Source organism: Nesoenas mayeri (assembly GCF_963082525.1).
Source record: "Nesoenas mayeri genome assembly, chromosome: 1".
In the NCBI taxonomy this organism is placed as follows: Eukaryota; Metazoa; Chordata; class Aves; order Columbiformes; family Columbidae; genus Nesoenas; species Nesoenas mayeri.
The window spans coordinates 81,896,479-81,920,102 of NC_137541.1; the positions used below are offsets into that span (position 1 = coordinate 81,896,479).

The 23,624-nt window shown below is 43.6% G+C and overlaps 1 protein-coding gene across 1 annotated transcript in view; it reads right to left on the bottom strand.

Moving 5' to 3' along the window:
• The window catches only part of LOC308037764 (antigen WC1.1-like), a gene marked incomplete at its 5' end in the record, with an annotated part of 32,050 nt that overhangs the window by 684 nt on the left and 7,742 nt on the right, over positions 1–23,624 (bottom strand). Inside the window, 14 exons of the mRNA XM_080339761.1 lie at positions 587–739; positions 3,084–3,167; positions 3,736–3,831; positions 4,131–4,268; positions 4,576–4,611; positions 4,807–5,121; positions 5,208–5,270; positions 6,034–6,348; positions 16,010–16,324; positions 17,056–17,373; positions 17,808–18,119; positions 18,939–19,253; positions 20,781–21,089; positions 22,637–22,951. Coding sequence (XP_080195887.1) covers positions 587–739; positions 3,084–3,167; positions 3,736–3,831; positions 4,131–4,268; positions 4,576–4,611; positions 4,807–5,121; positions 5,208–5,270; positions 6,034–6,348; positions 16,010–16,324; positions 17,056–17,373; positions 17,808–18,119; positions 18,939–19,253; positions 20,781–21,089; positions 22,637–22,951 — 3,084 coding nt within the window. The remainder of the gene's footprint in view (positions 1–586; positions 740–3,083; positions 3,168–3,735; positions 3,832–4,130; positions 4,269–4,575; positions 4,612–4,806; positions 5,122–5,207; positions 5,271–6,033; positions 6,349–16,009; positions 16,325–17,055; positions 17,374–17,807; positions 18,120–18,938; positions 19,254–20,780; positions 21,090–22,636; positions 22,952–23,624) is intronic.

Below are 23,624 nucleotides of genomic sequence, written 5' to 3' on the forward strand. Positions count from 1 at the left end.
ACTTACTATGGGCTTCTTAGAAGAGGAAACAAAAGCAGAGAGAAGGAGGGATCAGTGTAGTCTGGGGAGAAACAGACATGAGAAAATAGAATGATAAGGGGATAAAAGGGACTGGTGACATGTAAACAGGCTGCTGGCCAGTACGCATGTTTCGCCATGCCTTTGATCTGATCAGCAGCATCTATCCTGTCTTCTAACTGAACTCCATTTCTAACTGCTTTCCTAACTAGGGGGGCTCTCCATTCTCTGTGTGTGTGGAGATCTAACTGCCAGCAACCAGAGCCAGACCGCGATCAGAAGGTGTTCCACAGTTACATTAAGTGCACAGAGAAAGAAAAGTCTTTTTTTTTTTTTTTTTTTTTTTTTAAATAGGTGGGCTGGACAAAATTTAGTGCTAGAATAAAAGCCTAGATGAATCCATCCTCCATCTAACCTAGTCTTTGTGTAGGCAGGCAGTGTTTCTTCCTGACAGTGGTTAGATAAAATCTAGGTGATACCTTGAGGTACCCTCCACCTTGATTTTTCCTGAGTTCAGCACGGTAGCTACAGATTATGAAAACTAACAACATTGCTCTTCTGGCCTCACCTGTCCGTGAATTCTTGTTTCTGTCACTTTCCTCAGGGATCCCAATGAATTCCTGCTCATTCTGCCCAGAAAGAGAAGTGTCTTGAGGTCCAGGAGCTTCTGCCACATCATCGTAGCCATCTTCCAGAGCACTTCCAGGCAGTGGAGACATCTCTGCAACAGTAGATGTATTAGCTATAACAGGGAGAGATCTTCCACTAGAGAAAGCAGTAGCTGATGATCCAGTGATAAAGCATGATGGTAATGAAAGATAATAAATCAAGAATCCTCCTGAGGACTCTAAGGTATTCCAGACAACAATGATATAGCTTCAATAATTGTTACACATTGCTGTGACAGGTAGAAAGTGAAAATCAGCATGGAGGAGGGACAGAAGGGGAAAGAAGATAATAGAATCATAGAATCATTTTGTTTAGAAGAGACCCTTAAGATCACAGAGTCCAACTATAACCTAAATCTAGCACTAAACTATGTTGCTAAGAGCCTATACATCTTTTAAACACCTCCAGAGATGATGACTCCACCATTTCCCTGGGCAGCCTGTTCCACTGCTTCCCAACCCTTTCTGTGAAGAAATATCCAGTCTAAACCTTCCCTGGTGCAACTTGAGGCCATTTCTTCTCATCTGGAGAAGGAGGCAGTTAGTGACAGGGTTTATTTCAGGGTAAGATTCCCCATTGCATTTCATAATTGCACAATGACAAATTGTCTATCTAAGTAGCTACCCTTGGCCATTTGCCTATGGACATGTGGCTACAAACTCAGGGTAGACCTTTGGAGAAAAATATCTGCAGTTCTCTTTCCGATGCTGAACAACTCTCTCAGCCTTTCTCCATAGGAGAGGTGCTCCATCACTGATAATTTTTGTGGCCTCCTCTGGACCCTCTCCAAAACGTCCATATCTTTCCTGTACTGAGGGCTCCTGGGCTGGATGCAGTACTCCTGGTGGGGTCTCGCTACAGTGGAGTAGAGGAGCAGAATCGCCTCACTTGACCCACTGGCCACACTCCTTTTGATGCAGCCCAGGATATGATTGGCTTTCTGGGCTGCAGGTGCACATTGTCAGCTCATGTTCCGTTTGTCACCCACCAGTACCCCCAGGTCTTTCTCTGCAGGGCTGCTCTCAATCCATTCATCCCCCAGTCTGTACTGATCCTGGGGATTGCCTTGACCCAGGTTCAGGGCCTTGTACTTGGCCTTGTTGAACTTCATGAGGTGAGGTTCGTATTTTTCTCATTTCTCAAACCTCTCAGTGTATCTTTGGTTGGCACCCCTTCCCTCAAACTGCACTACTCAGCTTGGCGTCATCCACAAACTTGCTGAGGGTGCACTCAATCCCACTACTTATGCCATTAATAAGTATATGGAACATTAATGGTTCCAATAGGGACCCACGAGGGACACCACTTGCTACTAACTTCCATTTGGACTGCAACTCTTTGGGTGTGGCCATACAGCCAATTCCTTATCCATCAAACTCAATTCTGTGAGTAGCCAGCTCTCTGATTCCTCAGGGGCAGCTAGTCCTGTGGTCTGTACTTAAGTGAAAGACATCCCTCAGTTCCCTCAGTTTTCACTGTTTTCTAGTGTTATATACAGACAAAGACATACAAATAATACATATATAAAATTATAAGTCAGTTAAAGCACTATTTCACTTTTTACGTAGTACTCAATGTTCAATATGAATAAGAAAAATAGATCTTATTTGAATTAATTGTCCTCTTGATAAGCATTTCAAAGCACGTAAGGAAAAGAATAGGTTTTAGTTTAATTTTAGATAATAAAATAGCCTTAATACAAGAAAAACTATAGAAAACAAAATTAAAGACATAGTACAACAGAGAGTCAGGGAGATGGGCAGCTGAGATCCAAAACTGCTTGTGCGTTTGACAGTTAAACTCTCTGAGGCCGGGCAATAGCTAGGATCAGATCTAGAAAAACACAGTCTCCTAACACTTGCTCTCCCTCAGGTTTTGTGACTAAAGAAAAAACAAACAAATAAAAAAAACACAAAGCAATCCCCAGAAAACCAAACCACCATGTCTGGCAAACTGCATGTTTTTCATATCACTGAGATTAAAATTCCCTAATCAACTCCAATGGCATATCAATGTTCTTATTTGGCACATGTTTTTCCTCTGTTTTAATTCTCCTCATTTACCTGCAAAATGGAACAACCGTTTACAAGCTGTTGGAGTTGCAGTTTCTGGGAAAAGCACTTGTTGGATTCGTGTGACTGGATCCTGTAAAGGGTGCAATACTACCAGCGAACATTTAGTTTCAGCTTCTTATACAGAAGACTAGCAGTTGCATACAAGATTGTATGATTCTTCCACCACAAGAGTTAAACAAAAATTTTTGGTTCACATCAAAACATCCCTAGTGGACATGAGGTGCAGCAAGAAAAAAGCTTTAATCACCAAAAGTGCTTTGGAAATTAAAAGCTACCCTGATTTTCAGTCTCTTTCTTTGTAGGATTCCCATCTTCCATTTCCTTGAGTTGCTCCAGGACTATTTTCTTCATCACTGTCCCCATTATAAAACGGTACCTTTGTTTTTGAACTCTCTGAAACATGATCTAGGCAAATGAGAAAGTGTGTGATACCAGATTAAACTCTCCTTGGTTGCTAAGACTATATAATGAGGAAAAGAGTAAGCTGCAGTAATACGACCCAAGTCAAGGAGATTCTTGGGCAGTATTACTCCTGCAAGGTAAAGAGCTTACAGTGGAATAGCTAAGAAATCCCTCAGGGGCCCCATAACACCTCTCATGGCTCACAGGGGAGGCGAGCCATAAAGGGAGGAAAGCAGTCAACAGGAAGAAGCCTATAGATACACATAGCTGCTGGGAGGGAGATATAAGTTATTTCATTATTTGTTCCTGCTTTAAATAATTGCAGCAAAGGCCTTTTGTCTGTTGTTTGTTTGGGTTTGTTTGTTTGACTTAAACTGATCTATGTTCTGTGGCACAAATGAATTGTCCCTGTGAGAGGAATTGGCAGAGTTCAGTGGTCACGAAACCCCCCTTCTCAAATCTAGGAATTTTCTGTTTTGTAGTAGATTTGGAAGCTGCAAAGTATCAGATTGGGCCACAAGGAAGAACTAGCCTCAGTTGTTTTCCCTTTACAAAAGCAAGACCCACAGACCTGGGAGGCCAGTGATGCCCTGCTTTTCCATCATCAGGTTATAGTTGATCTCTTCATAGACAGCCTCAGAGAATGGGTCATAGGATACTCTGGAGCCTGAAAGTAAAAGGCAATAATCACTCACACAGTCTTTGTTCATACTCAGGATGGGGTCATAAAAAGGAGAAGTGACCTAAAGGGATCTATATAGCCTGGTTGGTACCCAGAAATTCACCAAAAGGTGCTGACTAAGGATAAGCATTGCTGAACTCTTTCACTACCAGATTGTAAGTAGAAATCTCAGTGTGGCAGTAGATGCCATTCATCTTAGTCAACTGTCCCCCAGGCTACCCAACCAACTAAACACTTGCCAGCCATGTCAAGGAGGCATTTCACATCAGTCCTGAGAGACCTACCTCTCTGCTGTGCCCTGGCATTTTGGATCTGTCCAGCAAGAATGGCAAGGACCAGGCAGAGAAGGGCCCCCAGAAAAATGCAGATGATGACAGGTGTTGAAATTCTTGTCCTCTCTGTTGCAGGGTGGCGTGGAGGATCTGAATGGAAATGGAGAGTCAACAGGTAGAGAATCAGGTGACCCAAAGCACTGCTTCTCTGTAGCCTCCTGCTGTGCCCATTCTAGCAGAAGGAGGCTGGTCACCTGCTACCCAGTTGTGGGTTTTGCTTAAGCACCTAGAATTCAGCAGCTGGGCATAGCGCCACTTGGCTCTCCTTTACAAAAGGCTGTGGGAGATGCTTTCTGAGGGGCTAGAATATACTGCTGATTTACCTGCTGTGCAAGTATCATGGACATTAAATGCTCATTTGACTGGAGAATGAAAGAGGGAAGAAGGAATGTTTTACCTGCTCTAGTGGGTGAGGCTGTCATTTCTGTCATACCTGCAAAAGGAAGGTGAGTCCAGATTAAGGAAGAGGCAAGTGTGAAAAATAGGGAGAACATCTCCACATCCTTTGTGAGCTTCCTGCAGTCAAAATTGTGAAGAGGCTAGTCACTGGAATGTACAGCTGACATAATGTTCTTCTACCCACCTCCTTCCCAGATCTGTTTAATGAATCAAAGGACCAGTCACTAACCAGAGCAATCCACAGCAGCATCTTCCTTATGATCACAGTTTTTGCTGAACAAGGGCTTGGCAGGACAGTCCCAAAGAGACAGCTCTGTTCCTTTACAGTGCACCTTTTCCAACCAGATAGGACCACTCCCTTCCCCAAATGCCGCTTCGCTCAGAGCAGACACAGCAGATCCGCAACCCAGCTGTCTGCATACAACATCAGCGTCTGCCATGTCCCAGGAATCATCACAGACTGTTCCCCAAGAGCCTTGGTGCCAAATCTCCACTCTGCCTGAACATCCATCCTCTCTTCCTATGACTCGTAACTTGTCTTTGTCTGCAAAACACAGAAACCTTCTCCATTGCTGAAAAAGCAGGAAGGTCTGTAGGGACCAATAAGGAGAAACAAAGACATAGAGGTACCTGAACAACTTGTAGAGTTTGGACACTCAGAAAATGTGGCTGGAGACTTTGCCTCTTTTCTTCCTGCAGAATTTAAATACTGAAGTAAATAATTCGATTATTCTCTGAAAAGACTGAGGGAGTATAAAATGCCAGAAAATTAATCATCAAGTTATTTTTTTCCTGTTAGATTTATACTGCCTATTTATTTCTTGGGGATCACTGTTTGGCTATTGTTGTGAATAAAGTAATCTTCCTGATGACTATGCTTGCTTTCTTGTGTGAGACAGCTGCAATCCCTTTCAGGAGATCTGAATGTCATCTAGAATTAATTTATGTTATAGTGGGAACCCACAGATATGAAATACTGTCATAAGAGCAGGCATTAGAAATGAACCTTTAGAACTGAACTAATTTATACACTTGTCCATGGCTAAGTGCATGCACACATGAACATGTACATATGCAGTGATATGCCTCAATACATGTAGAAACACATACATGCCTCTAGACTTTTTGAGAAGTCTGCTTGAGAAGTTTGATCCTATCTCAGGTCTCAGAGACCGACTGTGTGTCACAGATTTTTGCTTTAAAAATATGCAATGGCACCATCATATCAGGGACTTCCTCAAGATTTCCACTGGGTAAATGCACTCCGTGTAATTTTAAGTCACTCACTTACATCAGGGATATGAACAAAGAAAAATGTTTGTGCCATTTGCATGAAACCAGAAGTAACGTATATCAGATAACAAACAAACATGAAGCAATTACTACAATGCCATATATGCATGCATAGATTTATGCATATGTCTGGGCAATCCTGTAAAGATACATTTTTAATTACCAGTGCAAGAAATATGTGTCTCTTCTGCTCGGTTATCACATGAATGAGGATCCCAGGGGTCTGACTGACATTGCCAGAGAGAGCTGTGTTGCTCAGTACACTCAATGTGGTCCAGCCATGTGGGCCCAGAACCTCTGCCATATGTGAAGTCTCTTGCGATTTCCCCACCATCTCCGCAGTTCAGGTGTTTGCACACAATTGTTGCAATGAGTTGAGACATCCGATTGGAGCAAATGCTTCCCCATGTCCCATTGTAGAAAACTTCCAGCCTCCCGGCACAATCATTGCCATCCACCAGCCTCAGGGCCAGGAACTCTAGAAGTGAAGACATAAAAATTGAATTAGGGGGACCTGATTCTACTAGGAACTTGCCCATGACAAGTGAAATCCAGAATCTGCTAACAATCCTGTTCATCAGTCTGAATGAGAAAGTGGCAGAGGAAACCAGTCTAAAAGTGACAAACACTTAAAACCAAAAGTCATACAGTGGTCGTCTGCTAGTCAGCATTCACCATCATCTACATCAACAAACAACAGTGATGGCCACACCCCACAGTTGCAGGCATATTTCTTTGGTATGTTGAAGGATAGATGCCATGTGCTCCTTTGATTTGTTCAAGATTTGGTGTGCAGTGACTTGCTTACAATAATTTCAGAGCCATCTGGAATGGCTTCCCTGCAGAAGCACAGGGCACCCCTGCAGACCCTGATGACTGAAACACTGCCTACTTATAGCCAGTACATTTCACCCCTTACCTCTGTGAAACACCCATTTAAGAAAGGTTTGAACATCCATCCATTATAAACTCTACCATCATAATAATCATAAAATGCATGCATTGTAAACTCTACCTTTAGCCCCGAACAATAGGTATTGACATTGTAACAATGTGCACATATAGTCAACAAAATACCCTTTACGCTGAGAACCACATTATAGGAGTTAACATCGCACCAATCTCAACATATATTTATTACAAACTTCAGACCTTGTCCCTGCCAAACACACGAACAAGAACGTAGTTCATGAAGTGAAATAAAATTACTCTCTTCTATTTACTTTATGTAAAGGCACATGTTTCATTGTTCTTCTTCCAAAGACCAACCAGTAAGTAAACCCTGCTCTTCAAACAACAGAGACCACTTCCTTAGGGATTTCAGCTGTTGCAGGCCTCCCTATTCAAGTATCCTCAGGGCTTGCTGGTACTTTATCACCCAGTTGAACTCAGGTTTTCTTTTGGGCTGCTACGACAAGTTCCGGCCTCTGGGTTAACTAACCATGCATCTTCCTGCAGATGAGGAAGGTTAGGATGTGACATTCCCTGATAGACTCCTTCCCTAGTGTTTTTAGCACAGATTTAATTAAACCATTGCACAGCTCTAACTTTTCCAGCTACCTGGCGGTATACCTGCTCTACTCATTCTTGAATGGTTTCATTTTTGTAATGACTTAAATTGTCTGATTCCTGCCTAAGCAGCATTCCATGGTGCCAATAGATATGTTTATTTCTTCTAGCGTGCTACCTGTGTTTGCTGTCTGAGTGGAGAAAGCTTCTAGTCACCTTTTTTATGCTCTACCACTATGAGAACATAACATCTGCCAGTGGTGCTGGGGAGGAAGGGGTTGGCCTATATAATCCACTTGCCAGAAATCTCCAAACATTCATTTCTTTCACAGTCCACGCTGTTTCATCCCTCATGGTATACGTTGTGTTATTCCACAGACATCACATAACCTAATTGCTTGCATTATATCTTCCCAAGAGAAGCCTAAGCACCCTTCTCTGTCCTTGATAGCTTGCATCATGTTCTGCATTTTCATAGGCTCATCTATCTAAAAGTAGTTTTCCTTTATGTCCCATCCCAAATCTCTACTGATAGGTTGAGCTAGCTGGTCAGCTTGGTTGCTGTGTTTTTCTTCCTGAGTTGCCTTTTAATTTGGGATATATGCATTATTAGCATGACAAACTAAGCGGGTCTTCCGTGAAGCAGCTGTCATACTACTTTCCATACTTCTGCTCAAAATGGTTTTCCTCATTGCTGCCAGTTATCACAATTCATTATTTAAACGACTTCCTTACCACATTATTCACCATCCAGGAGTCTGTATATGTGGGTCTGTTGATGCTTGTGAGCATGTTCCGAGGCTATTTTCAAGGCCTTGTTCAAGCCTCCTTCCAGATGACAGCTTCTCTTGTAGAGGTGTTCCAAGGATTTCCACCTCCTGTTTCCTGCTGTGCTTTTACAGGATCCATCAGTGAACCAACTTTTGTTTAGTTTCAGTACTTTTTGTCAAATGTTAGGACTCTGACAGCCAAAGGTGTTTTGTCTTCCTCATACTACTGTTTTGCTGGCCATTGACTTAGTAAATTCAACTAATCCTGGTCCAAAGAACCAATATGTGCAGATTGTCAAAGTATCATAGCCTTTTTTGTCATGTAGTTGTGGTCAGTCTTCCCTCAGTAGTTTTGAATCCTTGAACTTAGAATTCAGGACATCTAGTCTAGGATGTAACCACAATGACTGCTCTGAACTTGCTTCAGTGGCACTGGTACCCCCTGCATATGCAGCTGGGACTTCTTGTTCTAGAGGGAAGCATTTATCTTTTGCTCCTCTGTGGCTTTGACTCCAGAGTTCCAACAGTGTCTCTCATCTCTTGAGATACTCATTGCCACAAACTCCATTCCATGTAATGTTTGTCTTTCTTGCATTTGTATATGACAACTTATATATATATATAGCTAACCTACCCATTTAGTTCTTAATGGCATGGACTGTCTTCTGCTGATCAGCTTGAAGGCTTGCTGGTGTTCCTCTTCCCACTCAAAATGAGGCTTATTTCAGGTCATTTTTCAGGTCATTTTTTCAGGTTTGTTCAATTGGCTGTAACCAAGGATATATACACATCAAAACCCAGTGATGCCCAAGAAGGCCTGGGTTCTTATTATATGGTGGTCCACAGTCCTTATCCAAGCAATTTGGTCAGATGGCATATATCTCCATCCATTTTGCATGCCTAAATCCTGTATTTCTTGATGGGGCCTTTATAGTTTTAATGACAAATCCAGCACTGAGAGAGGTCATGATTTCCTATAGCCCTTTACTTAGTGACATTCATGTAATTTTAACATACTCATATCAGGGATATAGAGAAAGAAAAATATTTGTGCCATTTGCATGAAACTAGGAATATATACCATATATAGTCTGGACTTGTTCCTCCAATCAGTACATCATCAATGTAGAGGAAAAGTTCTTTGGAGTTCTCTTGCTTCAAATTTTGATTGATGATGCCATGGCAGGTAGCAAGGGTTGTGTTTCCATCCTTGGGACAGCTGGTTCCAGGTGTACTGCACACCATTCCAGATGAAGGAAAATTGAGGTTTTCCTTTTTTGACAAGTGGGATTGAAAAAAAACCACAACATTTTCAATATCAGTTATAACATACCAGGTATATTCTTTGGCTTCCAGCTTATACAATAGCTGTGATGTGTCTGGAGCTGTAACAGCTAATGGGCGTGACTTCTTTCAGAGCTCTAACATCTATTGTAAGCCATCATTCTCCAGTAGACCTCCACACAGGACTGTTGTAAGGTGACTGTGTGTTTAAGAACATCCCTTGTTTTTTTTCAGAGGAGCAATTATTTTGGGGATTTCATTGGTGGACTCTTGGTCAGTTTGATACTGCTTTCAGCAATTTACTTAGATTGCTAAGGGACGGACACCTGGGTCTGTTTAAGCAAATTCAGCAATGTTTGGGTGATAAGAGAGTCCTGGGTAGTCCCATAGCTGCTTCTCACCTGTGCAAGCCACACTGCCTATTCCAAAAAACCCAAGGCCTTTGTGTCCCATCCATCCATCTCCAGTGGTTAAGAAAGTCAGTGCCAAAGATTACAAGGGCAGTAGGGCCAGTGACAACAAGCAAAGTGTACCAAACCCATCTATTCAAGCTTAGGTTCCCTTCCTCCAGAGCTGGGCATGTTTCTCCTCCAGTTACTCCAATAACTATTTGTTTATCACTGCTATACAGAGAGGACAATGAGGTGCACTGGATGTCGCTATGATTAGGTATTCACTAGGGCACAAAATTGTTGAGACAAGAGTACTTGTCTGCCTATCTGGAAAGTCTAATAACTTTGGTAAACTTCATCCACTGCCAGGGTGAGGGAGAACCCCCCTTGATGCAGTAAGTTCAAATCAGTTGCCAGAGTACTGTGTGGTCCAGAGGCAGGGGCAGCAGAAGGGAATGGTTTAAATAAGCTCTCACCTCTCTCCTGTGCTCACAGTACTAGGTCTATGAAAGGATAAGAAAAGCCCAGTCTGCCTTTTCTTTCAGATGCATCCTTAAGTGCCAGTGTGTTGAAGAGGGACATGCAGAATTCTCATTTTCTCTTGATGTGTTTCCTGAGATTAACCATACTGCTGGATCCTCAGTATTATCTGCATCCATGCTGTTAGCTTTCACTCTTCTTTTGGCATCCTTACTCCACAACAGTATACATAGCTCACTCCTTCATCAACAGGGCATCCCACCAGGTTGTACAAGAGAGGCATTAGTGACTGTGCCTAGCGTTAGTGATCACAGTGTTCAGGACAGTTTAGAAGTAGCTTATGCCCAAACTCCCCGAAGTCCTGCTGTCTCAAGCTTTCAGCTGTATCTCATATGCCCTGGTGTCCCAGAAATGCCATAGCCACTGCAGAGCAGTGACTGTAAGTTTCTGAAAATTTCTCAGGGTTTATTGACAGGGCTTAAAACTAGATATGATGGGGGATGGGGATATAATGGGTCTTGCCTGTGACATGCTGTGGGATGAGACAGCCAGCACAGAGGTGTGAGGTGAAGCAGGCTTTAAACTGATGAGCTTGGGGTGTGGGCTCTGATGTGGTGATGCTCACGCAATCACATGCAACTGGGAAACGTGCCAGACCAATCAGAGCAGTGACAAATATTCCTTAGCTGCCTCTCAAAATGAGAACAAGAGGGCCAACCACCTCAAGGGTACACATGGCTGAAGTAGATCTTTCTGCACCTTTCATGAGAAACCCGCATGCTTGAGTACTTCCCTGAAGTGTCTATACACTAACGCACGTAGCATGGGAACAATTAGAGAAGAATTAGGGATTTGTGTGTGTTCACAGGGCCATGATCTCATTGCTATTACGGAGATGTGGTGGGACAGCTCACATGACTGGTATGTTGTCATAGAGGGCTATGTACATTTCAGGAAAGACAGGCCAGCAAGGCAAGGTGGAGGTCTTGCACTTTATGTGAGAGAGCAACTTGAATGTCTTGAACTCTGCCTGGGCGAGAGAATGAGTTGAATCCCCATGGGTAAAAATTAAGAGACAAACTAATAAGGGGGCACACTGTTGTGGGTGTTTACTAAAGGCAACCTGATCAGGAGGAGGAAATTGATGAGGCTTTCTACAGACAGCTGGAAATAGCCTCATGATCACATACCCTGGTTCTCACAGGAGACTTCAGTCACCCTGACATCTGCTAGGTGGGCAACACAGCTAAGCATGCACAGTCCAGGAGGTTCCTACAGATCATTAATGACAACTTTTTGACACAGATGGTGGAGAAGCCAACGAGGAGGGGCCTGCTGCTCGACCTTTTCCTAACAAACCAAGAAGAACTGGTTGGAGATGTCAAGGGTGGAGGCAGCCTTGGCTGCAGCAACCATGAGATGGTGGAGTTCAGTATCCTCTGTGGAGGAAGCAGGAAAATAAGTAGGACTAAACCCATGGACTTCAGCAGGGTGAATTTTGGCCTCCTCATGGTCCTGCTTGGACGAATCCCATGGACTAGGGCTCTATAAGGTAGGGGGGCCCAAGAGAGCTGGCTAATATGCAAACATCACTTCCTCCAAGCCCAAGACTGATGCATGCCTATGAGGAAAAAATCAAGTAAAGGGAGTGAGAGGTCAGCATGGATGAATAAGGAACTCCAGTCAAAACTCAGGTGGAAGAAGGATGTTTATGTAATGTGGAAAAAGGGACACCTGGGAGGAATACAAGGAAGCTTTTAGAGTATGCAGGGATGCAGTGAGAAAGGTCATACTCTACTTGGAAGCAAAATTGGCCAGGGATGTCAAAGACAACAAGAAGGACTTCCTCACGTATATCAGCAGCAAAAGGAAGGTTAGCTAAAATGTAGGTCTGCTGCTGAATGAGGAGGGTTCCCTGGTGACAGATGATACAGAGAAGGCAGAATTACTGAATGCCTTCTTCGCTTCTGTCTTTACTGCTAAAACTGGGCCTCAGATATCCCAGACCATAGAGATAGAAGAGAAGGTCTGGCAAAAAGAAGACTTTCCCTTGGTTGAGGAAGATCAAGGTAAGAGATCGTTCACACAAACTGGACATCCACAAATTCATGGACCCTGATGGGATGCATGAGAAAGTTGGCAGATGCTGTTGCAAAGCCACTCTCCATCATCTTTGAAAGGTCTTGGAGAACAGGAGAGGTGCCTGAGGACTGGAAGAAAGCCAACATCACTCCAGTCTTCAAAAAGGGCAAGAAGGATGACACAGGAAACTACAGGCCAGTCACCTTCACCTCCATCCCTGGAAAGGTGATGAAACAACTCATTCTGGATGTCATCTCCAAGGATGTGGAGGAAAAGAAGGTTATCAGGAGTAGTGAGCATGGGTTCACCAAAGGGTAAACATGTTTGACCAACCTAATAGCCTTCTATTGAAGAGAAGCTGCCAAATTAATGCATACTGTGATTCAGTTACAAAAGGTATATCCATCATTAACCAACTGACATGAGATAAATGCTTTCTGACCACTTGTAAAATGAGGGGATATTTTTCAAGTTTTAGAACGTTCTGCATGACAGGAGGGAGGCAGAAGATTAAGTAATACATTGTTTAGAAGCAGAGTGCTTAGTTTATATTTAACTAATAATTAATAGATGTATTGTAAGTAAGAAACTAAATAATTATAACATCATAGATTATTTCTTAGAATAGATGTATGTTGAAATTTTCAAAAATTGTAATACATATGTAATAATTATGCGAATATAAGCAACACAAGAGCATCCAGTCTTTGGAGCACTTATGATCCCCAGAGCTTCTCTGCACTGTCAATAAAGAATGCCACTCAACAGTATAATTGACTCTACTGTTAATTTTATTTCTTCGTTTCACTATGACTGGCTGGGTAGACAAAGGAGGAGCAGTGGATGTTTTCTACCTTGGCTTCAGCAAGGCTTTTGACACTGTCACTCACAATCTCTTCATAGGCAAGCTCAGTAAGTGCAGGCTGGATGAATGCACAGTGAGGTGGATCATAAACTGGCTGGATGGCAGAGCTCAGAGGGTTGTGATCAATGGTGTGAAGTGTGGTTGGAGGCCTGTAGTTAGTGGGGTTCCCCAGGGGTCAGTGTTATGTCCAGTCCTGTTCAACCTGTTCATCAATGACCTGGATGAAGACACTGAGTGTAGCCTCAGCAAATTTGCTGGTGATACCAAACTGTGAGGAAGGGTCAACACACCAGAAGGCTGTGCTGTCATTCAGTGAGACCTGGACAGGTTGGAGGACTGAGCAAAGAAGAACCTAATGAAGTTCAACAACGGCAATTATAGGGTCTTGCACTTGAGAAGGAACAACCCCAGGCACCAGTGCAGGTTAATGGCGGACCTGCTGAAAAGCAGCACTGCAGAGAAGGACTTGGGAGTTTGGGTGGACAACAGGTTGACCATGAGTCAACAATATGCCCTTGTGGCCAAGAAGGCCAACAGTATCCTGAGGTGCATTAGGAAGTGTGTGACGAGAAGGTCGAGGTTATTCTCCTTCTCTACTCTGCCCTGGTGAGGCTGCATCTGGAGTACTGCATCCAGTTCTGGGCTCCCCAGTTTAAGAAGGATAAGGAATTACCAGAGGAAGTCCAGCAGTGGGCCACAAAGATGATTAGGGGCCTAGAGCATCTTTCTTATGAAGGCAGACTGAGATACCTGTGGCTGTTCAACCTGGAGAAGAGAAGGTTGAGAGGGAATCTCATCAATGTTGATCTCAAGGCTGGATGTCAAGACGACGGCACCAGACTCCTTTCAGTGGTGCCCAATGATGGGATGAGGGGCAGTGGGCACAGACTGAAGCATAGGAGGTTCCATCTGAATATAAGGAGAAACTTCTTTCCATTGAGGGTGACAGAGTGCTGGAACAGGCTGACCAGAGATGTTGTGGAGTCTCCTTCTCTGGAGACATTCAAGACCCGCCTGGACACATTCCTGTGCAATCTACTCTAGGTGTACCTGCTTTAGCAAGTGGCCTGGACTAGATTATCTCCAAAGGTACCTTCCAAACCTAACCATTCTGTGATTCTGTGATTTACACTCAGAGTAAAGACCCACTGAGTGGTCACAGTCTGGGGAGCAGCGTACCCTTTTCTGTAGAGCTTCTTAATTACTGTGACTAAAGCTGCCTGAAAGGACTCAATTTTTAATTCATCATGAGCCCTTAGTTTCCCCTCCAAGGTGTGAGAGTCCCCCTCCAGGTCAGTCAATTCAGTCTCTACGTGCTCCCATAAGCAGCTGGAAGCTTGATATTTGACCATTTCAGTGCTACTATCTGCTAACTTCCAACCAGAATCATCCTCCTCTTTTACCAGACCATTTCTCTGACAGAGACTGTCAACCAGGTTCTCCAGCTCTGATAAGCTATCCCAGTGCCTCTTGAAGCCCTGCTATGAGTATATGGTAGGCTCTGGTGTATCCCACAGCAAAGCAACACACCCCTCTTTTGTGTTTTCACAAGTAGCATAACCCCTTTGCATCTCCAGGGCTGATATTGTTGCTCTAGGCCACTGGAGTTCTTCCCAGCCACCTTCCCCTGCAACAAGGTCTGTCACACTCTCAATTTCTCACCTGTTTACACGTAGTCCATACCTTTCCCCCTCTCCTCTCCAACATCACACCATGACAAATTTCCAATATCAGAATCAACACTTCTCTGGAGATTTGAACTCACTACAGTTATTTCAGTCCCAGGGCATGCCAGATTGCCTGAGTGTCTCGCACATTCACTGGCTGCTAAGACGGGCAAAACAGTTCCCACTTGGGAAATATAACTTAATTTTTTTTCTCCTAACATAATCTTAATTATTTCTTTGGGTAATGAGGAAAAAAATAATGAAATACTAATAATTAAAAAAACACTATTCGTCCTAGCTTCCTTTGTTTTCCCTCCTAGTTCTTGTAGTGAAGGTGGCAGTACAGGAGGTTGTATTTTTCTTCTGCTGCTCCCTGCTTTTTATTCTTTTTTCTCTGCTCCAGCATGGATGCTCCACAGGCTGCAGTTCCTTCTGGGTTGGTGCCTGTTCCATCTTGAGCCTTCCACATGCTGCAGGCCCTTCAGGGGTTGTACCTGATCCAGTGTGGGTTCTCCACAATCTGCAGTCCCTTCAGGAATGTATCTTTTCCACTGTGACGATACCTCCTCTGGCTTGGAAACTGTGTCTCCATCTATGTCCTCACAAATGTCTTTTTCCACTTCTCCTTCATTTCTCCTCTGTCATGCAGCTGCCACTCTGTCTTAAATACTCAGGAGCAGATCCACCATATGCTCCTCTATTTGATGCTTTGATGCACAGTGGGTTGTTTCCATTAGTTTCAGAGCCATCTGTAGCTGACTATAATGGGCACATGGCAGTCGATGACCTCCTCCTGCACAAGGAACACCCACAGCCCCTTGCTGTGGAAACTTTTACAGAAACTCTCCAATTTAACCCCCAAATATCCCACACTACCACACACTTTGTGTGTGTGTGTGTTAATGCAAGATAAGGACTTTGGTAGACCCCTTGCATCTTGGTGGGATCAAGGAGATGTGCTGACCAACTATGCTTGTAGTCAAGAGAGGGCAAGAGACTGTCCAAGCAAATTTCCACTGTTCTCCACTTCCCCTTCGTGTAACCCTCCCCTTTCCACCTGCAGGCTCACAAAAAGATTCTCTGAACGCACCTGAGCACAGGACTCCAGCATCCTCTTTGTGTTGGCAGTTGTGCTGGCCCCATGCCCTAAAAGGACATGCCCAGAGATCAGATTCAGCCCCAGTGCAGTTCACATCATCCAGCCAGATCTGTCCTGAGCCTTCACCATAATGAGCAGAGACAAATGCCTTGATGGCATGTCCACATCCCAGCTGTTTGCAAACAACATTAGCATCTGGTAGATCCCAGTTATCATCACAGACGGTGCCCCAGTTACCATCATGATAAAGCTCTACTCTCCCAGCACAGCGATTTGTTCCATTCACCAGCCTGATCTGTCTGCTACCTGCAGGAATAAAACCCAGCTGTCAACATGCAGTATAATGACAATGCACAGGTCCGTGTAATGGCATATGTTCAAAACACTTTTAAGGCATCATGTTCTTGTTATATATTTGAGGTCTTCTGTTATGGTTTATTGGGGAGAACACCTGTGATGCTAAAGCTGCATAAAGGGAAAGGCCTACTTCTCCATCAGGTAAATGCCTGAATAACTCCTGTGAGATATTGCAAACAAGAAGGAGTGTCTAGTCGCACTGAGTATATATGGACATCACCTTATATTAGAAATCCTGAGAAGCTGTCTTCTATCTAAACTCATTTAGTTATGCAGAGACAGATTCTGAAACGGTTTTGGTTACAAAATCAGAGTAGAAACAGTTCTAATTTACTTTTGAAGGGCTGCAAGTATCTAGAAATGCTCACATAATAAAATATATTTCATTCCCAAGTGACAGTCAGAATGGGTGGCAGTCATGGCCAAATTAGTGTTCTTATGACTTCTGTATTTTATTACTGCTTTTTGATTCTGTGATAAATTCTTTCAGAAATTCAGATTAAGATAGCATTATGTAAATTACACTGGCTTCCTTAACTATCATTTGTCCCTTAGCGTATACAAACAGGTGGGTATCACAAGCTCAGACCCATGCCTATGTAAGATCTGGTGAGACCACAGCACAAAGTGGGCTAGAGGCAACCCAGGAAGCATTCTGTTCCTTTTGTACTGTAACTCACCTGAGCAAATCACACCAACATCTTCAGCAACTCCTGTTGGTACTGTCTGAGAATGGGAGGTCTTACAGAGCATCAACTGGGTCTCATTTCCAGCACACTGGACACTTCTTAAGCCCACAAGGCCCACGCCACGCTCAGACCTTGGAAGGTAATAGGCTTTCTGGGCAATTCCACACTGGAGCTGTCTGCATACCACATGAGCATCCTTAATGTCCCAGTCATCATCGAGGACTCTGCTCCACGTGCCATGGAGAGAGACCTCAAGTCGCCCATCACAGCGGCTCTCACCACCTGAGAGTCTGAGTGATTCAGCAACACCTGGCCTCAAGAGAATTGAAAAAAATCTATTTAATAACATTTATTTTAACATCTATTTAATACTACTCCTATTGTAGTAGATAGAACATGCAGGAGGGACATGGAAGACAAATTTCTATGTCGGTAAATAAGTAATTCTCACCACTGTTTAAGGAGACAGCCTCTGTAAAGTCTGTGTTTGCTTTTATGCACGCAAGGGTCTGCAACAGGAAGTGAGAAATGCTTCCCCAGCCCAAGGACTAAATCATATGAGGAGTCAGGCACATTTAAACAATGTGAATCCCTCTACTAAATAAAGTTTTCATGCTGCAACCAAAGTTGGAGGGGTGTGGGAAAAGAAAGGGCATTAAAGACAGGCTGACCTACCAGATTTACTTGGCAGAGTGAGCAATGCTGCTTTGGTCTGAAGTTGCACTATCCATAAAAGGACTTACCTGAGCAAATAACAGTGGCTGCTTCTCTGACTGAACAGCTTGGATTGCCCAAAGTCACTTGAGCACAATCCCACAGGCAGGACTCTGTTCCTTCACAATGAAAAGCATCTCTCCACACAGGCCCATTCCCGTCCACAAAATGGTCTCCTGTCTGGATTGACTTTGCATAGCCACAATTCAGCTGACGACAGAGAACACTGGCAGCTTGCAAATTCCAGTGGGAGCGGCAGAGACTTCCCCACATGTCTCCATGGCGGATCTCCACCCTGCCAGAGCATGTGGTGCCATTCACCAGCCTGCCCCCTGGACACCCTGAATGTAAGAGAAAGTGAGTACTGACACGTCATGTTCATAACTACTCATGGGCATGACCTGAAAGTGACTGGGAAATGGGAATGAGTTTTTCGTAGCATTCAGGAGTAACAATGACTCCACTGGGCCACTGGTATTTCTATACTCATAACTAGACTTTGGTCTGCACTATTTTACTGAGAAGAATGACTAGAAATCAGGATCTTGTCCCCTTTGCAATTTTTAAACTCGGGGTATGAGGTTTCAAGGCTCTGGGTGAACAAATAGACCTTAATTGTTCTGACCAGCCTCACCTAGGGCCTCCATCCTCAGGCTACTGGTCTATAGCCTCACTTAAACCTGTACAGGGCCTTCAGTCTATGACTAGTGTAAATGTCTCCAGTCTTTTCTCCTGCTACTCCTGACTGTAGTCTCCAGTCAGATCCTACATCTGATTGATTTCTTTGCCTTGTCTGGCACTGTCCAATAGATCTTGTTATCAGTACCTTCCTCTGTCTTCTGTGAAGATGCTTTGGATTGTGTCTTGGTGGGTAAGGACACTGCCTGTGTTGTCCTTGCCTATGTTGTCCATGTCTCTGCCCCCAGCTCATCCTACCTTGTGGAGCAGCCCTGTTCTTGCTGTTCCCTGAGACTAGAAGCACTTCACAGGTAGCCGCCTTGCTTGTACAGGTGAAGTGCAGCCTCAACTCCTGGGAAAGCCTGTAGCAGCAGGCAAAAGATTGAGCTTGGCAATACAGACACCCTCTGGATTTTGGGTCCATATTTTTCCTCAAAGAAGGAGTTTTAAAGTTTCTCCTCTTAGATCTTTCTGCTGCTCACCTGAACACACCACACGAGCGTCATTTCCAGCAGGGCATTCATCATGACCTAGCACATGCACAGGACAGTCTCTCAAGTGTGAGCCATTCTTCTTGCAGCTGAATGTGCCATTCCAGAAAGATCCATTTCCTTTAGTGAAGGACTCTCCACCTGGTATTAGGAGGGCAACACCACAGTCCAGATGCTGGCAGAGGGCATTGGCAGCTGGTAAATCCCACAGGTAGTCACACAGGGTTCCCCACGTGCCTCCATGAAGAAGCTCTACTCTCCCTGAACATGTGTTACTGCCGTTTGCCAGCCTGTACCCACCATAGCCTGCAGTAGGAATAAAGAAATTTAGCAGTTATGTTTTTATTTTCTTCTAGTGCAGTGAAAATTGTAAGAGAGATCTACCTGCAAGGAACTAGCTGCAAGGAACAAGCACTAACTATGTCTCAGGTTACTGGGAGGCATGTTAGACCAGGATCTCATAAGCCAGCTCTGAAAAAACCAAAATATTGTCTGTGTAGACTGCACTACATGACTAAAAGTTTTTTGACTCTTTAAGTTCAGTTTCTTCTCCTCTGCTCTGCTCTCTCTTCCCCACACAATACTGCTGCTGCTATCTTGCAACATCTTTTCTTGCAGAGGCAGTTCCAGCGTTGACATGCATTTGGAGCATGTGAGAAACTCTGAGTAGGAGCTACTAGTAGCACTCTCCCAGTAGTTGGCCATCTCATATTATCTGGTAAGCAGCAACTGCAGTGTGCAATTCTCAACTTTCATCTGTGCCATAGCATAAGGCTCTGAGCACAACAGGCCATGTCCATCAGCATATTTACAATAATTTAAGTGTGGAATGGGTAGGACTGTGGTGTCCTGCTGCTAACTCCATGCAGTGCCTCTATCTTCTCACACTGTTACTTCTTACTGTTACCTGGTCCTTTCATCATAGTCCACTTAATGAGATCTGGATTTCCAATCTGAGCTGTGACTCTTGCAAGATGGAAGAAGGAGCCAAGACCTGTCAGTTACCGATACCTGAACTGTGCCATTTGGCTGCCACAGGTCCTCAGCTAGAACTCAGATCACCATGGCCAGTGGGACAGCATCCAAGACAGTCTTGAAACAGACTGCAGCCCTGTGACTGGGATATGGGCATAAACTGCAGTCGTTTCGAGGCTTGTTTTGTGAACAGAATGTTGCCAGCAGCTCTGCCGTGTGTTCAGTTTACCCCTTTTGATTTGTGCCCTCAGGAAAAATGTTGTGTTTGCTAGGTCTAATCATCACTTTTATAGTGATTGGCAATTAATTAGCTGTATTTAGAGCCCTCAGCAGCCATGACTGTATGGAATTCTTAAATAACACTACCTGGCAGTCACACCTGAAGTCATCCAGGTCTCTGACAACTCAATTTATTTATTTTTTTAAATTTATTAGATAAATTTAATTTGTAACTTGTATCTCCTTTGACCTCTTGGAGGTATGGTACCTCTCCTGGTTTTATAATTAACTGAAGTGCCAGGGATTAACATGCACACTGACAACACAGAAAAGAAATTCATTTCTCCGTGTTCCTGCTCTGACATCTCTCCTTTTATGTATATGAGAAAGACATGGAATTCTCAGCACTATTAAGTGCATAAGTCTAGTAGCATAAAAGAAATTACAGCCCTTTTGAGATCTGCATTGTGGGGCTGCTCTGTATTACTTGTTTGCCTTCCCTGAATGGCTCAAGGTGTGATAGGGGAAGCATCCAAGAACCCTGAGGACCACATGAATGTGCAGAGGCTCTGAACTGTAGGTTGACAGGAAGAAGAAATATCAGACACATAAATTACATCCATTGGTCCAAAGTCTCACCTGAACATACAACACGGACATCATGAGAACATGTCTCACTGTGGCGCAGCATCCTGGGACAGTGTGCAAGGTGGGTCTCATTCCCTACACAGTGAAACTCTTCTTGCCAGATCAGTTCTTGTCTCTTTCCAAAGTGAGTTCCTCTCAAGATATCCACAGCCTGGCCACACTCTAACTCATTACATATAACAGAGGCAGTTTTGAAATCAGTGTGTGACAAGCAGACCATAGCCCAAGTTTCTTCTTGCTTTACTTGCAGATGTCCTGAGCAGGCAGTGTCCCCTCCAGTCAGAGACAGCCCAGAGAAACCTGGAAAAAAATAAAAAATCAAACAAGATATCCAGCATCAAGGGTTGGTTGTACTGACCTAATTTAATAACTCCCTTACCTTCATGGGTAGGACGTATGTCACTTATCTGAGGACCACAAACACTTCTAAATAGCCATTGTAGCAATTCATGTATGCCACTGACGAGAGAGAAAATGGTGTGTGGGGATGCTTATTTCTTAGTATGTGAAACTACTAAATCCTTGGGAAGCTGTAGAAGGAAGGGGGAGTTTTGAACAGTTGCCAAATGCTTGAGAAGTAGCAATCCTTGAATAAATAAATAAATAAATAAATAGCCAGTTACTAGTGTGTGTTCTCCAGACTTCATTATTCAAATGAATAGGAAGCTGAAGCAGCCCAGAAAGAGGAAAGAGGAAATGTTGCACCCATCTTTAGAAAAGTCTAAAAAGACAGTCTGGAGATCTACAGGCTGGTCAGCCCCATTTGGTACCTGGAAAAAACATGGAGTGAATACTCCTGGAATAAATTTCTGGGCACAAGAAGATAGAAGGGAAGAGTCAGCATGGATTTACCAAGGGTAAATCATGCCCATGTAACCTTATTACTTTATCTGATAAAAGTGACTGGGTTTGTGGATGAGTGGAGATCAGCGTGTGTCATTCACCTCTCATTTAACAAGGCTTTTGACATGTTCTTGCACAATATGATTGTGTCAAAACTAGAATGTTACAGTCTGTGTGGGTAGACAACTACATGGTTAAATAGCTGATTGGATGGTCAGGCTCAGAGTCTATCTGCACTCTACCTGGGGGCTGGCAACAAGTGGAATACTACTTGTTGGTTCTTTCCTAGGACCTGTTCTGTTCAGCATCTTTGCCAACAACCTGCAGGAGACGATGGAGTGCACTCTTATCAGTGTGGGGACTAGGGAGAGATAACCCCAATGGCATTCTGCCATTCAGAGAGACCTAGACAGGCTGGATTAACAGGCTAACAGGAACCTTATAAAAATCAAAAGAGACATATAATATTCTGAAGCTGGGAAAAATAAAACCAAACAAACAGCCCTCTTGCAATGGTACTTTATCCAAAGAGCAAAACCAAGCACATCTTGCAGACCAAGGCAGCAAAAAATACATTGGATTTGTTTGCCATTGCAGACTGTTCTGTCTTAGCTTACATGAAGATCTGGAGAAGAAGGGCATTTGTATGGCATAACACAGCATTTTCTTGCTTCTCCATCTACAACTGTTCCTGGTCAAAGACAAATTAAGTATTGCTCTCCTGCCGCCTGAGAGAACTGTGGCAGAAACAAATAGTGTTTATTATTCTGTCCTATGTCATGTACTATGTCTACTTCCATTCTATGTCATTGCTGTGCCCAGGCAAAGGAGATAGACGCTTTTAGTCAGCAGAAGACTTAATGTTTGTGTAACTTGCTTTGGCTGAGTGGAGACCATGGAGAAATTGCTACCTCTGTGCAGTACTTGGCTTTATTCAGCTAGAACAAAGTTTGATCTCAGCCTTGTAGCATTTTTCTATTATGCAAGGTTGGATGACTTCTTACCTGAGCAAATCACTCCAATATCGAAGTAATGAGGGCAAGTAAAAGCACCCCATCCTGTATGTGAGCAGTTCCAGAGAGTAGATTCGTCACCATGGCAATGAACTCGATACAACCATGTTGGTCCAGATCCTTCTCCAAAAGAAGCTCGACTAAGGGCCTGAACAGCAGATCCACATAGTAGTTGCTTACAAACAACATCAGCATCTTTTATGGTCCAGTCACCATCACACACAGTTCCCCACTGCCCCTCATGTTTTATTTCCACTCTCCCAGAGCAGCGGCCAGTTCCATTTGACAGCCTCAGTTCATCAGCACCTTCATACAAAGAGAAAGAGCAAGTTTATGGAAAGGACAGTGCCTAATCACAGTTAATGAGATTATTATTACTCTTAATTTACTACAAAATCATATTTATTCAGTTCACCTTTCTAAATAATCCAACTTAAATGTATTTTTTTGCAAGGAGTTGTGTCTGTATTTACAAGTTTGAGCTAACTGCACTGCTAAAATATAAGCTATTTCTAATGACAGGTGAGCTTTCTCTTCTTCTGACCCATTAGGGCTGGGAGATGCTGAGTAATGTCCCTGCTGTGTGATTCACAAAAGCTTCAGCATCAACTCCTCCTTTGTTTTTCTGCCATGATGACATTCAGCTTATAATGGTCACTGAGCACCAATTTCTTCATTCCCATGTTAAGTATGATGTGAAGAAGCAATTTCCTTTGTGTGCCTCAACTTCTTCCTCTCAGACAAACTATTACTTGCAACTCAGTTCCAAATACTCTATATACTTTCCCTCCTCTCTTGCCCTAGCCACATGGTCCTCTAGTCAGGGCTACCCGACAAGAGAAGAGAATTACTCATGAGAGGTGGCAAGCTATCTCAGGAGATAAAGCAGAATAAACAGAGGACAGACAGGCGTGTCTTAAATGTTGTTCCTCATGCCCCACCATCTCTTGGTGTGGGGCCGATGCCTGAAGAGCCCTCT